General features: G+C 35.7%; 3 protein-coding genes and 1 non-coding gene across 4 annotated transcripts; 3 read left to right on the forward strand and 1 right to left on the reverse strand.

Annotated features, from left to right (window-relative positions):
• The first annotated feature begins 1675 nt into the window (after positions 1-1675).
• On the forward strand, positions 1676-1776 carry LOC132180138 (U6 spliceosomal RNA). Its single transcript, XR_009440033.1, has one exon. It is a non-coding gene; the product is annotated as a U6 spliceosomal RNA (small nuclear RNA).
• A 3247-nt stretch (positions 1777-5023) lies between these two features.
• On the reverse strand, positions 5024-7907 carry LOC132178740 (glutamyl-tRNA reductase 2, chloroplastic-like). Its single transcript, XM_059591262.1, has 3 exons — positions 7533-7907; positions 6578-6819; positions 5024-6417 (listed from the first exon to the last, which is right to left on the reverse strand). The coding sequence occupies exons 1-3, from the start codon at positions 7771-7773 to the stop codon at positions 5296-5298; spliced, it is 1605 nt and encodes a 534-aa protein (XP_059447245.1). The 5' UTR covers positions 7774-7907; the 3' UTR covers positions 5024-5295.
• Positions 7908-9725: 1818 nt separating this feature from the next.
• Positions 9726-11475, forward strand: LOC132178651 (peptide methionine sulfoxide reductase B5-like). The gene is made up of 3 exons (XM_059591131.1): positions 9726-10081; positions 10819-10978; positions 11074-11475. Exons 1-3 carry the CDS (start codon positions 9744-9746, stop codon positions 11260-11262), a joined length of 687 nt encoding a protein of 228 aa, XP_059447114.1. The 5' UTR covers positions 9726-9743; the 3' UTR covers positions 11263-11475.
• Positions 11476-12441: 966 nt separating this feature from the next.
• LOC132177839 (peptide methionine sulfoxide reductase B5-like) lies at positions 12442-14851 on the forward strand. Its single transcript, XM_059590308.1, has 3 exons — positions 12442-12827; positions 14214-14370; positions 14455-14851. Exons 1-3 carry the CDS (start codon positions 12502-12504, stop codon positions 14617-14619), a joined length of 648 nt encoding a protein of 215 aa, XP_059446291.1. The 5' UTR covers positions 12442-12501; the 3' UTR covers positions 14620-14851.
• The last annotated feature ends 766 nt before the right edge of the window (positions 14852-15617 follow it).

The raw sequence follows: 15617 nt of genomic DNA on the forward strand, positions 1-15617 counted from the left end.
TACTCCACATCAGTTATTTTATCAATGATAATCATCATATTTATTTTCAAAAAAAAAAAAAGTTTAGGGCTGGGTATCGGTTCAATCGATGTTGGTAGGAACATTTTCGCCTACCGATTCATAAAAGTCAATTAAATATTAATTAACAAAGAAAAAATAGTTTTGACTTTTTTGATTAATCGGTTAGTTGGTTAATAGGTAGTCAGTTAATTGTTGGCTACAAATTTTTATGTTAAGATTTATCAATTTTATTTTAGCTACAGAATCAGTAAAGAATATGTTGTATAAATAAAAATAAAAAAAAGTAAATTTATAGAACATGGACCAAAATGACAATCACAAATTAGCTAAATAAACACAATAAGTAAAGTTACTAGATAAAATTCAAAATTTACTTAAAAAATGTGCTAAGTCGATTAACGATAAAAAAAAAAAAAAATTCTACATCTTATCGAGATAAACCGATGTTGAAACAGTATTTGTATTTAACCTACCAATGATTAAAAGTTAGTTATGGTCGATGATAATTCGATAACGATCCAAAACGGGAAACGATTAATTTGTTCGGCCCTACCTTAAGTGGGAAGCAACTGCTTCCACATGCTTTAGGCTTTGTTTGGTAATGGGGATGAGGTTGGCCCAAACACTGTTCATCACAATTTCCTAAAAAAATCAACATCAAAACATTCTAATTTTTTCATTTTTAATATCAAATCATTCACTTTTTATTATTATTCAAATAAAAAAAATCACTACAAAACAAAACTTTTTCACTTTTTTATACAACTTTTTCATTTTTTTTATACCAAATATTCTTACTTTTTTCACATCAATCTACATCAACTACAGTGTTTAGGCCATTTCATTTGCCAAACACCCCTTTAATTAGGAGAGAAAGGGACGAAAAATCAGACTGACGTTCACGTCAAAGGAAAAGCTTAAGATTACGGCTTCAATGCCTCAGTATATGTTGATTGACAAGACAAGACGGCATCATTTATTGAAGCCTTTCTCTTTTGCCTATGCTCTTCTTTGGGCCCGGTATTTGAACCATTTTTTCCCTTCTTTGCTCTTGTTGGAGCAAGTTTGTAATTTGTTCTTCTTTCTATCTTCACCAATATATGTACCTTTTTTTCTTGATTTTCAGAGGCAAATCTGGGCTGCTGGAGAATGCAAAGGTATGTGTATTGTGTTTGAGGCCTAAACTATCCGAAGAATGGAGCTCTTGGTGCTCTCCTCTCCACCTTTTAAGGGAAAATGCCCCAGCTAACCAAGCATCACAAGGAGGATGCTTGGGATGAAGACCCATCTCCGCTCGGAATTCCTCAGCCGATGTCAGCGTCTCCTCCTCTCTCTGGTCTCCGGCAAGAGCGTGTCCTCAGCTCCTATTGACACAAGCTTTTTGTATTTTTGGTAAGAACAAAGAACAAAAATTTGATTTGTTATTATGTTTAGTTATTACGTATGTAGTATAAAATGGCTGAAGCATCGGTCAAGAGTAATTTTAATGACCCTTAAGAGGCCCAAATCTCGGCTGGGATATGATATAGATAACAACCTCGGGCCAGGCCTAAACTAAGACGTACGCCGGCCCAATTCAATGCGTGCGCATCCCACATCGCTTAGTTACAAAACTGAAAATAAGTTTATAATGCAAAGCAGAACATAGGAGCTTGTCCTTCGGGACATCCGATAAAATTGGAACGATACAGAGAAGATTAGCATGGCCCCTGCGCAAGGATGACACGCATAAATCGAGAAATGGTCCAAATTTTTTTTTCTTCCTTTACGATCTCGCAAAATTTGTGCTCTTTTGGCTTCATTCTCTGTCTTCTTCGTTCTTTTTGGTTTTTGGTTTTTGTCGTCGTTTGGAACAGCAATACCCTCTCATCCGACGTCTTCATCGGCGGTGGAAAGATTGCATTTTTGAAATGATTTTGTGTGTTTTTTAGACCCTTTTGGATAAATTTTATTTGGGTGGTTTTGATTTTTGTTTATGTTCATTTACAGGGTTCCATTGCATAAGCCAGAAGGTGCTTTCTCAGGTAAATATAACTATATATTTACTTGTTTTAGTTGTGGAAGGGCTTTAGTTGGGGGAATTTACTGTCCTGTCTTTTTCTATTCTTTTCAAAATTACCTCATAGGGTTTTGTTTCAATTCTAAATGTACCCCATTTCTCTTAACTAGCTTCTAAATTTGATGAAGATTGGATATTCATTCAGTTTGGATTATATGGTAATGTGGTCAAGTGTATTTACTGTTGCACATAAAACTGTGTTTGTGGAACCATTGTTTCATTGCTCAACCTTACCTTAATATATTTATTCCAATGTTGTCCCACCCCTTATCTATCGATCTTCTCACATGAGCCAAGGCCCCAGGACCATTGAATATCAAAATTAATATTGTATGCTTATACACAAGACTGAAACATTTAATCACTGTTTAGCCAACTCTTTGCTCTCTTTAGTTGAACCATGAAGAGTTGGCCCAGTTGAAAAATGGGTCATTTGGTTGCTGCAGTTTGTTTGCTGGTAATTATATATATGGACTTAATTTTATCTCTGAAGGGGTTTATGTTATGCGCATGCTATAGAAAATTAGTAGCTTTGGGATAGCAGAGTTCCCTGTTGTATTTTCTGTGACAGAAGATAAGTTTGCATTTTAAGCATCTAAAGAGCTTCATGTAATTGGTGTGTATTGTATTTGTTATTTTGCAAGTTGTGTTGGTAGTATATAGTCTAAGCATACATTTATTGGCGTTCTTTGTTGCTGTTATGTTTTTTGTGCTTCTTTGTTTGAGCTAGAGTTTTTTTTCTAAATTTGCTCTGTATTTGAAAATTCTGTATACAACTTTCAAAATCAAAGTTATAAAATATCAAATCTTGTATCATGCCTTATATAATTCCTTATCTTACTTATCCATTCTGAATGTTTCAATTTCTTTGGATTTTCTAGTTCTGTTTGTGGTATCCTTGAGCCAAACTGTTGTGTTTAATTGATACAAGGGTACTTCCAATTACTTGAGCATGTTGTTATGAAGAGAGAGAATTGAACTTTCCTTAGCTGAATGAATGCTTTTCTTTGAAATCTCTCATGCAAGTTTAATTATCAGAAGACCATTAGTCCCTTGAACTCTCACATGTTCTTCAGTTTTGGTCCCTTTCACTGTGTTGGATCTACAATGCTTTTGCACTACTTAAGGTTTACTTTCTAGCTGTCCGTTTCACACTAACTTTACTTCACTCTTTTTGCTTTGAAATGGGTTTCAATTCTTTCTCTCTCTGATCTTTGAACAATTTGTTGTTTCTGCCGAGTGTTTGGAAACTCTGCCTTTGAATTATGTGAATTAAAATTGCTTAAGTTGATGTGTGTTATGGAACTGAAATGATTCAAAAATGTGTGAAGTTTTACGTCTGGTGGATTTTTTCTTTGATTTATAGCACTTTTAGCTGTCTAATTTTTTACTACTTCTTGAGTACAATTTTCATATTAGTTTTTGTAGTGAGATGAGTTTAGTCTTTGAAGACATATTAATCACACTCTGTTGTATGTTTAGAAACAAGGGTTTTGGCTTGAAAATCACATATTTTAAGTTCAGCTTGAGGGTTTTTAGATTATCCTTTTAGTTGACATCCATATTTTATTTGTTGTACAATGCAGTCTATAATATACTTCGTCGGATCCTGTAAAAAGAGGAAATGATGCCTGGAGCCGTTCTAAATAAAGTTTGAAGAGGAGCTATTCATTTATATTCACGAACCTCTACAATAACCCCCCAGAAAAAAAACCTCTACGTGGGAGACCAAATGTTCTAATATGTATTGATGCTGTTAGCCAAAACAACACCATTTTGGCTTTAATAAAATTAGGTCTATACCATTTTGACTTTAGTAAACCAAACTGCTAACGCCGTCAATGGACGTGAGTGGCATAACCAAAGACTGCAATGTAAGCTTCTCCTGGAACGCCATTACCAAACCAAACGTCAATGGACGGGAGTGGCATAACCAAAAGACTGCAATGTAAGCTTCTCCTGGATTTCACAGTACAAAGCGTCCGTCGTGGTCAAAGCAGAAACCAGTGGTGGAATCGAGCTCGACAGCACAGAATTGTACCTCCACCAGCCGCTTCTGCTCTGTCGAGCTCGGCTCCACCACCAATTTCTACTTTGACCACGATGGATGCTCTGAACTGTGAAATCCAAGAGAAGCTTACATTGCAGTCTTCTGGTTATGCCACTCACATCCATTGACGTTTGGTTTGATAACAACGCTAGCAATTTGGTTTACTAAAACCAAAATGGTATAGACCTAATTTTATTAAAGCCAAAACGGTGTTGCTTTGGCTAACAGCATTTATGCGGTAGTGAAAGCCAGATCTTTGCTCAAAAATAGTGTACAAATTTTTAATTTTTAATGGATGGAAACAAATTATTGTGATGATAGCTTAAATGTGCATTATTTTTTAATTTAATTAAGCATTATTCTAACTTGTTTGAACTAATTCTTTGCATTTTATTAATTAGTTTTGAAATCCTCCTTTTTGGAATTTCATTTTCTTCTGGTCTTATTTTGAATTGCAACAATTGGAAATCTACCTCGTGTGCACTTTGTCATTTAAAACTCCCAAGAGATTATAAATAGGATTTTTGCAAGTAAACAAGGCAAAAGTTCTTCCCATCATCTTTGACCACTGTATGTAAGCACTGGTCAACTTAGTCTGTTAAGGCTGTGTTTGTTAAAAGTTGGATTAAAATTGTAGCAAATTTAACTTATGTGAAAAAAATAGTGAGAATATTTTACATTAAAAAGTGAAAAAAGAAAAAGAGTTCTATAACAATTCTTTATTTAAATAATAATAAAATGTGATTGATGTCGTAAAAGGTAAAATTATTTTATTTAATTCTGAAAGAAATAGTAATCAATTTTTTTGAATCCTTTTGGATTCGTAAGGAGAAAAGAAAAGAATAAGAATTTAAAAGACAACATTGAAATATATGAATGATTGACTTTTCAAATCTTGAAAGAATCAGTGAATTAATTACAAATAAATCATTGTAGCCGGCTATCAAATAGCCGGGCCAAGCTCATCTCAGCATTTCATGGTTTGTTTCCCATCTGTGCCGGGTATCTATCCTCAAGTAGTACAGAAAATTCCCTGGGTGTGGTAAAGAATCAATAAACAGAAAAGCTTCCAAAAGTGACCCAACTATTTTTATCTCAACGTACAGCACCAATGTGGAGAAGAAGGTCCCTCTCATTCCTGTAGAGAGAAATTGTTTCGAAGCGCTTATTTACGCTTCTGCGCCATCTTGGCTTGAACCTTCTGTTCCAAAACGGCCGTATCTGCCTCGAGATCAAACATTCTATTAAGAGCGCGCATGTTCTCGAGTATCTCATCCAGAGTACGGGTGTCATCACATCTCAGGTTCTCCATTGGACCATGAAGAATCTTTTTTACTATAGCTGTGCTAAGATCATAAATAGCTTCTTTTGATTTCCCGGATATACCATCACCTATCTTTGATAAACACTTGTTCAGCTCAGCATCCCTGATCCTCTCACAATGGCTTTTTAATCTCTTGATGGTGGGAACAGTCTCAAGGGAATCTTTCCAAGCTTCAAATTTATTCAATTCCTCTTGTATAATTGTGTCAGCCTCCATAGCTTTTCGGAGTCTATCCTCCTTGTTAGCTGCCACAACTTCCTTAAGGTCATCCACGTTGTATAAGACTGCAGTCTCAAGATCTGAGACAGAAGGTTCCACATTCCTAGGAACTGAGATATCGATAAAAACCCGCCTTCCAATTTCTGATCGCACGGTGGGGAGCATCTCCACGTGCTCTTTCGTGAATAATGGGGTTTCTGATGCAGTGCTGGTGAAAACTACATCAGCTTCAGCAGCACATGCTAGCATTTCTGAGAAGGGTTTGTAGATTATTTCAACATCCTTGAGTTCTTCATGTATGGCGGCAACTCTTTCTTTAGTTCTGTTCACAACAACCATATTTCTGCACCCTTTGGCAACCAAGTGTTTGATCACCAGTTTCCCCATCTTCCCAGCTCCAATCACCAGCACTCTGGCAGTAGCAAAAGAAGAATCCGGAAGCTTCATTAAGGCAAGTTCCACAGCAGCAGAACTGACAGAAACTGACCCTGATGCAATGTTCGTCTCACTCCTAACCCTCTTCCCAACCGTGATTGCATGCTTGAATAGCCCACTGACTTTCCTATCAAAGCCAGCTACTCCTTGTCCAACTTTAACAACTTGTTTTACCTGAGCAAGGATTTGACCTTCCCCTAGAACAAGAGAGTTAAGCCCAGCGGCTACTTCAAACAGGTGCTGGGTGGCATCCTTGTTATACAACACAAACTGGTGCTTACAAAGCTCGGAAACAGAAACCCCACTTATCTGCAATGAACAAAAGATAATAATATAAGTTATGTCGAAAAAAAAGCTAAATATGGTCAATAGCCAGCTATGTACAGTAGAAATTCAGAGAACTCTTCATATAGATTTCATGAAGGACAGATGTTAAAGGGTAGTTTAATAAAATGAAGCTAATAAATACCTTTGACATCCATTCTGTCACTTCTTTAACCCCACGATGCTGAGATAGAGCCACGACATAAATTTCCATTCGGTTACAGGTACTAAGAACAGCAGCTTCCTCTATATGGTTCATAGCACAGAGCTCAGTAATGGCTTGAGGACACTGTGCTTCAGGGATAGCTAATTTTTCACGTATCTCAACTGGGGTAGAGTGAACATCAAGCCCTATAACCACAATGCTGCTGCTTTCCTTTGTATATCCTAAAGAAAAGGTAAGAATAGGTCAGCAAATTATCTCCCTGATTAAATTACAAAAGCTAAGGGTTTCTTAAGAGGCACTAAAACCATAAAAGGCACCATTCCTCTTCAATTCCTTTCTGGGAAACAATTATCAACAGATTTGGAAGCAGAGGAGATACAAAATGTCATTAATCACTATCCATAACAAATAAATGGACAAGAAGACAAAATAACTCAGAACTCAAAACAAAAATTGTCATGCAATTTTATGAAGCATGGCTGCTAAAAGATTCTCTATTTCTGAAAGTAATCAATGACTCTCAATTCTCTACGATAATTAGGGAATTCTCCACATTGGTATGAAAATATCAAACCCCTGCCGACACAATACACCTGCTCACAAATCTCTGACACCAGCTAGGACCTCAGAAAATTTCACCTCTCCGATATGAGATTTCATGCCATCTTAAATTAATTAAATAATTAAATAATTAAATTCATCATTCCTGTTATCAACCTTGAATGCTGACTCGAAAATCCCAATATACCATTTGCTCTATTCAATCTAGAAAACCTTTCTAACAAGAATTTCACTAAACCAATGAACAATTAGACATAATAAAACAACAAAAATGGATGTTTACATACATGGGTGTGTGTGAAATTGGAACAAAAACCCAACTTCAGTAACAAAAACAAAAGTTTAAAGTTTTTGGATTAAAAATGGGGCTCACTGTTAGCAGGAGACGACTTGAGCAGCTGGAGAGGCGAGGCAGTCAACGCCCTCGAATCGATCTTCTCGCTTGAGAACCCGAGCGGGCACTTGGAGCTTCTGATCTTAAAGCGCTTGTAGAAAACCGAATCTTTATCAGAAGGAAAGGCAGCCGACGAAAACACCGTGGCGGTGGCCGTGGCGCGCTTCGCACTCGTAGATGGAAGAAGAGAGGTCGCCAAGCCAATAGCAGAAGCCGCCATTGGAAAACGTGCAAAAGATGAGAGCTCCAAGATTACAGAAATGGTGAGAGAAGCTGAATTTTATATATATATATATATATATATATATATATTAGAGAGAGAGAGAGAGAGAGAGAGATTTGACTGAAAAGTTCAAAGTTGGGTAGGTTGAAAATGGTTTGGTGCGAAAGAATTGACTAAGGCAAAAGCATGTTCAATGTGAGACGCGTTCTGTCCACACGCCCACCGGCACCGGCCATCAGTGCTGACGCTCAATTTGTCCTCCATGTTTCCTTTTTCATTTTCTCGGGAAAAAAAAAATGCCAAGTCAAATTCATATGAAAGTCAAAACTTGCTATCCAATGGGATTGGGGCACGACGAATAATGAACGTATTATAAAGGAGAAACAGAAAGAAAAAAGAGCGGAATACAATGATTTCACTGTATGCTAACATTACCCTATTTGTATGATTTGTTTAAACTTAGACACGTTCGTCAATTGGAGACCTATTGTATAAATTAGAGGCATTATCTAAGAATTCTAATATTTTTAAAATATATTAATTTATAAGTGTTTATTTTTCTGTCGGAAGATGTTCGAAAACACTAGTTTTTTTACATAATAGAAATAGCTAGATTTTTTTTTTTTTTTTTTAAACATTAGTTGGGTGTACATGTAGATGAGGATGCATTATGTTTTTACTAATCGCATGGCGGTTATTATTCGTTATCCACATTTTAGGTAATAGGCTTATTTTAGGATGCGTTTGAAATTGTGCAAAACGTAAAGCGTTTAGCATAACGATTTAAAAAACACTTAATCTAAAATAGAAAAAAAAAAAAAAAATTGCGATTTCTAATTTTCTATAAGTAGACTAGGGGTGTATATTTAAAAAAATGCGAATTTAAACCAAAATCTTAATTTCGCATAACAAATATTTGATAAAAATTTATTTTTTAACATGTTTTACCAAATGTCATTGCGATTTTAAAAAGTAGCGATTTCAAAAAAGTAATTTTTAAAAACGTAATTTTTAAAATCGTACTTATTGAAACCGCAATCCCAAACGGACATAGTCTCTTAAGCTTTACTTGGGTCTTTATTACAACCTATTTTAAATGATTTTGAAAATAATTAGACTAATTTTTATTGTTTTGTACTTGTTTAATTTTTTTTAAGCCCCAATGTTTTGAAAATATATTAATCTTATATTACTCTTGCCTTGCCTTTTTACCCAATTGAAAAGAATAAATTGTGAAGAAGAAAACAACTTAAAAACAATGTAAACATAACATATAGTTAATCCAAAACAATGTTGTTTTTGTCTCTCTTTCTTTTTTTTTTTAATTTCTTTTTTTTTCTATGAATGACCTAATACTTATTGACGTGACATTGTATTGGAGTAAAGTGGCAAATTGACCTATTTTACGTTTGGGCAAAACCTAAGAATTGTATACTTAAAAATTAAAATTGAAAACTCATATTAAATTCAAGGAAAAAAAATGCAAAATCAGTCCATGTGATTTACCCGATTTGCAATTAACTTATTATGGCATCAAAATGAACTTAAAGGTCTTTGATGCATGCCAAAAAAACAATTTAGTCTCTACAGTCAAATTCTATTCATTGACTTAATATATTTTGATAGCGTGAAACGTTAGAGCCAATAAAATTGTGATACTTTTTCTATTTAAATAATTGTCACACTAACAGAATATGTTAAATTAGTGGACGAAATTTGACTATATGGACTAAATTATTTTTTTGGCATATCTCAAATATCTTTGAGTTTATTTTGATACCATATGAAGCTAATTATAAATTAGGTAAAACAAGGACTAATTTTACATTTTTTCCTAAATTCAAAAAGATGAAAATTGAAGGTTAGATATGTTTCTCTCTTTTTTTAAATCAACCATTAGATTTGTTATACATAATATATATATATACTCACAAAAAATACAATTCTCCGAGTCTCAATTCTTTCGGATGGCCCTCCAAATTCGAAAAGCAGTACTCTTCTCTCCCTCCAAAACCCTAATCCTAAACCCCAGAACCAAACACTCTTTCTCGAAGCTCCTGCCTCCACCAAATACTGCACCCACCTATCTCTTCGGGACTCTCTTCAGACCCTTTGCACCCAAACCCATAATTACTGTTCCTATTTCTGCAAATGGGTTTGGTGGATTATTTTACCAGAGTAACCGCAGCTTTTGTGGTGGGGATGTAGCGATGGCTGCACCTGGGTCGGTCCAGAAATCGGACGAGGAGTGGCAGATCATCCTCTCGCCCGGGCAGTATCGGGTTCTGCGGCAAAAGGTCAGAGAGTAAGTGAGATTCTTATACTCAAAAGCTTTTGCAGAGATTAGTGGTTTAGTAATTTGATTGAATGTTCGTCTAGAATGGGTTTTGGTTAATTTCTCCGTAGCGTTTCAATTTGAAGACTTAGTGGCAAAAGTCGGGATTGGGAGTTTGAAATTCTTTACTATATTTGTGATAATATTGATGTCTTTGAGAAATGAAATCATTTGGGTTGATATGTATGAGAAAGTTCATGGTAGACTTGGGGGTATTGATGAATTTGGTGGGTCTTTTGTTGTTGTTCTTTTAAGGTTTGATGTGCCTGTTTGCTAGGTAGTTGTTCCTTTAGTTGGATTCATAAGACACCAAATTGGGAAACTATATTGGAATGTGAGTGTAATTGTTTTGTTATCGGTAATTTTGCACTTTTCAGTAACTTGTTACTAATCAGAAAAGCAATCAAAAGTTTGATATGCACCTTATATGAATAAGAGATTTGTTGTTTGGATTATCAGCTGATTACTTTTACTAAGGAATTCAGTAAAGGATTAGAGGACAAGAATCCATCCTATCATCCTTAAAAAAACCAAAATCTGCCTTTGATGCATTGGCAATCTGCTCCAACAACTTGGGAACGTGTTCTGGTTACAAAGATAACATGCATCCCAGGATGGTTTCTGTCGAATATCTCACAAAGAAATCAGAGTGCTGTCATTTTTTCAAATATTTATACATAGTTTGATAATGTTTGGGTGCCATACAGGACTGCACGCAGCGGAGAATATACCGATTGGTTCCGTTTTGATGGAGTTTATCAATGTGTAGGATGTGGAAACCCTCTCTATAGTTCCACAGCCAAATTCGTTGCTAAAACTGGTTGGCCGGCTTTCTATGAAGGTCTCCCTGGAGCCATAACTCGCAATGTAGCATCCAACCTCTTGTTTTCTCTTCTGTTAATCTAAATATCTTCCAAATATTCATTTTGCTCAGTTTATTGACAAGATCTTGATATAATCAGATGGACCCAGATGGGGTGAGGACGGAGATCGCATGTGCAGCTTGTGGTGGGCATCTAGGCCATGTTTTTAAAGGTGAAGGTTTTCAGACACCCACGGATGAACACCATTGTGTCAGTAGTATCACACTTAAATTCATTCCAGCAAATCCTGACCGTTTCCAGGAAATGTTCCCATATTGGAGTCCATAGAACGTTCCTTCATATGTATCTTAGGTTCGTTGGTTTCAACGGAAAATGTTGTTAAACTCCTTCAGTTTGATATTTCTTAATGAGATTTCGACAAGTTTCTTTTTCCTAAAAAAGAAAAAGAAAAAGAGTTCTGTTAGTTTCAATGGAAAATGTTTTTAATTTTCACGGAAATAGCGGAAAACATTTTCTTAAAAAAAGATTTCTTGTAAAACATTTTTTTAGTGTTTGGCGCTTATGGAAAATTGTTATACATACTTTATTTTCATTCAATCATATAAACTTTAAATTACTAAAATGTTTCCACCAGGTCCTAGTAGAGACTTGGTCGGGTCCTGTGAGTTCCGAGGGGTTCCGGGTGGGTCTCGACCAAGTTTTCTGGTGGTGTCCCATATACATCTTTTTCTTTTCTTAATATTTACATTTTTTAATGCAATAAAAAAAATACAAAAAAAAAAAAAAAAAAAAGAAGAAGAAGAAGAAAAATAATTGGTGTTAATAATTTGTCTATATTTTTCCTATATTTTTTTTACAAATTCAATAGATTAATCATTAGATTTGTGGGGTTCACATAAGTCCATAAATCTAATAGTTGATTTGTAAGATAAAATTGAGAAAATATAAAGGGGGAAAAATATTGACAATAATCAATTTTTTTTTAAAAAAAAAATTGCACACTCAAACATGATAGTGAAAAGGTGATTACCATTGGCGGTTATAGCCAATAATTAGTAACTGCAATTAGTTAGGCGGATGGTAAAATCCTTTTTTTTGGTGACATGTTAACAAAAGGGAAGAGAAAGGGAGGATTCGAACTAGTGACCTTCACTTTATTAGGTATAGTTCTTAACTAATTGAGCTATCCCTTGGAGGTGGTAGTTAGTAAAATTGGATAACCGCTAATTACACCACCAATTGATTTTTAAAGGAAAAAAGAGAAGAAAGAAATGAGAAAAAAATAAAAAATGATGTCGTTTCTACGGTAATACATTACAACATACGACGTCGTTTTTAGAGTTTTATACAATTTTTTTTTTTGATATATTTAGATACCAAAATAACACATTTTCATGCAATTTTTCTAAATTCTAAAATCACTAACTGCATTGCCCTAAGCGGTTAACGATTTGACCATGTTTATATATATATATATAAACGGTTATCCAGATTTGCGCTGTAGGGAAAATAGCTTGCACATTATCCAAAAAAACAAACACTTCTCCGAGCCTCCAATTCTCTCGGATGGCGTCTCAAATTCCAAGAACATTCCCTCTGTCTTCCTCCAAAACCATAATCCTGAACCCCACGACCAAATACAGTTTCTCGAAGCTCCTGTCTCCACCCACCTCTCTCTTCAGGACTCATTTCAGACCCTTAGCTCCCAAACCCATAATTACTGTTCCTATTTCTGCAACTGGGTTTGGTGGATCATTTCACCAGAGTAAGCGCAGCTTTCGTGGTGGGGTTGTAGCCATGGCTGCACCTGGGTCGGTCCAGAAATCGGAGGAGGAGTGGCAGGTCATCCTCTCGCCCGAGCAGTTTCGGATTCTGCGCCAAAAGGGCACAGAGTAAGTGAGATTCTTTTACTCAAAAGCTTTTGCAGAGATTAGTGGCTTAGTAATTTGATTGAATGTTGGAAAAATATGGGTTTTGGGTGATTTATCTGTAGTGTTTCGATTTGAAGACTTAATGTATCATTTATATATGGATTGGGAGTGGTTTTTTTAAAAAAAATTGTGATTTTCAAAGTAAATGGTTGTTTTTTAAACACGCACCACAGACCATTTTTAAAAGCTAGTAATTAACTGCATTTTTAAAAGTCGCGTTTTCAAATTGCAAACCAAACCTACTCTTAGTGGCAAAAGTTGGGATTGGGGGTTGGAAATTGTTTAGTATATTTGTGATAATGTTGGGGTCTTCGAGAAATGAAATCATTTGGGTTGATATATGTTTGAGAAAGTTTCACGGTAGACATGGGGGTGTTGATGAATTTGGTTGCAGTATCTTGGTCATGCGTGCATGTCTTTTGTTGTTGTCCCTTTAAAAGGTTTGATGCGCCTGTTTGCTAGGTAGTTGTTCCTTTAGTTGGATTCAGAGGACACCAAATTGGGAAATTATATTGGAATGTTAGTGTGATTGTTCTGTTATCGGTAACTTTGTGCTTTTCAATAACTTTTTACTTATCAGAAAAGGCAATCATAATTTTGATACACGCGTTATATGAATAAATGAAGAAGAGATTTGTTGTTTGGAGCTGTTATTCTCCTTAAGTAGGCACGGCTTTATTAAAAGATGCAACTTAATAATTATATCCACCAAGACATTTGGTAGGCTGAGGATGATGGTTTCTCATCCCATGCATAACCACTTAAGTTTTTGGTTTATGGATGTGACTAATGCCTCGGGCAAAATGAAAGGTTGATGGTTGTAGAGGTGTGAATCACATTGCACCACATTGGAAACTTACCTCTCTAAAGTGAGAGCCTTAGAGAATGTAGCCTTTCAAGCCTCTGGCTATTTTCTATGGGTGGTGCGTCCTTAATTGTAAATTCTGGTTCAGATACAAAAGCCTAGGCAAATTGTCATTTCAAGTAAAAAAGAAAAAAAGAAGAAAGAAGAAAGAAGAAAGAAGAAAGAGAAGAATCAGATTTTTTATGGCACTTCAGATGTTCTGAATTGGTTAGGCTGCTAGCATTATCAGATGATTACTTTTACGAAGGAATTCAGTTGAGGATTAGAGAACAATAATCCACCCTATCATCCCTGAAAAACCGAAATCTGCCTTTTACCATTGGCAATCTGCTCCAACTTGGGAACGTGCTTTGGTTACAAAGATAAGATGCATCCCAGGATGGTTTCTGATGAATATCTTAGAAAGAAATCTGACTGCCGTCCTTTTTTTAAAGATTTATGCATAGTTCTTCGCAGTTTGATAATGTTTGGGTGCCATACAGGTATCCAGGCACGGGAGAATATGACAAGTTGTTTGATGAGGGAGTTTATCAATGTGCAGGATGTGGAACCCCTCTCTATAGGTCCACAACCAAATTCAATTCTGGCTGTGGTTGGCCGGCTTTCTATGACGGTCTCCCTGGAGCCATAAATCGCAATGTAGCATCCATCCTCCAGTTTTCTCTTTAGTTAATCTAAATATTCATTTTGTTCAATTTATTGACAAGATCTTAATATAATCAGATGGACCCGGATGGGATGAGGACGGAGATCACATGTGCAACTTGTGGTGGGCATCTAGGTCATGTTTTTAAAGGTGAAGGTTTTCCAACACCCACGAATGAGCGCCATTGTGTCAATAGTATCTCACTCAAATTCAGCCCAGCAAATTCTGATCCTTCCAAGTGAAGTCTACTATGATGTAATGTCCTAAGTATAATCTGTGTTAAAATTGGTCATCATGTGATGTTAATAAAAGGCTGATACTGCCATTTTTGAGTTAAATGCCACCATAGTTCCTTCATATGCATCGTAGAGTTCGTTTGTTGTCCTGTTTCGAGTGCCTTATTGTATTCAAGTAGATCGTGCAGATATTTTGTTCAGGTTCTTGCCATATAAATAGAGAAGGCTTTACATGCTTTATGGGGAAGATTTCTTTTTTTGGTTTCTACTGCAACCTCTTTTGTTATTGGGCCAGATTTTTCAACTCTAATCCTTTAATTTCGTGTTGCGTTCGTGTCAAAAATTGTGGGTCCTAATTCTCAGTTAGTTGCAGAAATTTCCATATAACTGAGACCACAAAGCGGGTTCAATTTCTCAAACTTCAGAACAGATGCAAACTAGGATGCCCTCTTCCGTTTTGGAGAAAGCTACTGGTAAATAGTATGGAATCTGCTATCCCACACTATGTAATGATCTTCCTTTTAGTTTTGTTTTGGTTATGCTAAGCTACATGAGCATCCTAGATAATGATATTGTGATGTCTCTTCCCCCCTCTCCCTGTTTTTTAGACCCGGGAATGTTTTTGTCTGAATTGGACGAGAATAATTTTTTCAATTCAGTCTATTAAATTGACTTAAATTGTATGTAATTTTCAAGTGTATTTTGAACACATGTTAATTTAATAGACTGAATTAGGAAAAAAAAAAAAAATTTCTTTCGAGATGGAAAATTTATCTTGTGGTATTAGTATTTCAATGAATAACAAGACCCAAACTGTTATTGGATCGATATTTCTATTTCCTTCCTTTTATTGCCTGACAAAAATGGATTTTGCGGCCAAGATTTTGTTTAATATCAGTAAAGTTGAGGTGATCATGAAGGGCCACAGACCTCCATAGATCTGGACACAAATGGTTCATGTGCATAGAGCCATGGAAGTCACCTCCATGGAGAGGGGAGAGAGA

The sequence above is a fragment of the Corylus avellana genome, chromosome ca4 (assembly GCF_901000735.1).
Source record: "Corylus avellana chromosome ca4, CavTom2PMs-1.0".
In the NCBI taxonomy this organism is placed as follows: Eukaryota; Viridiplantae; Streptophyta; class Magnoliopsida; order Fagales; family Betulaceae; genus Corylus; species Corylus avellana.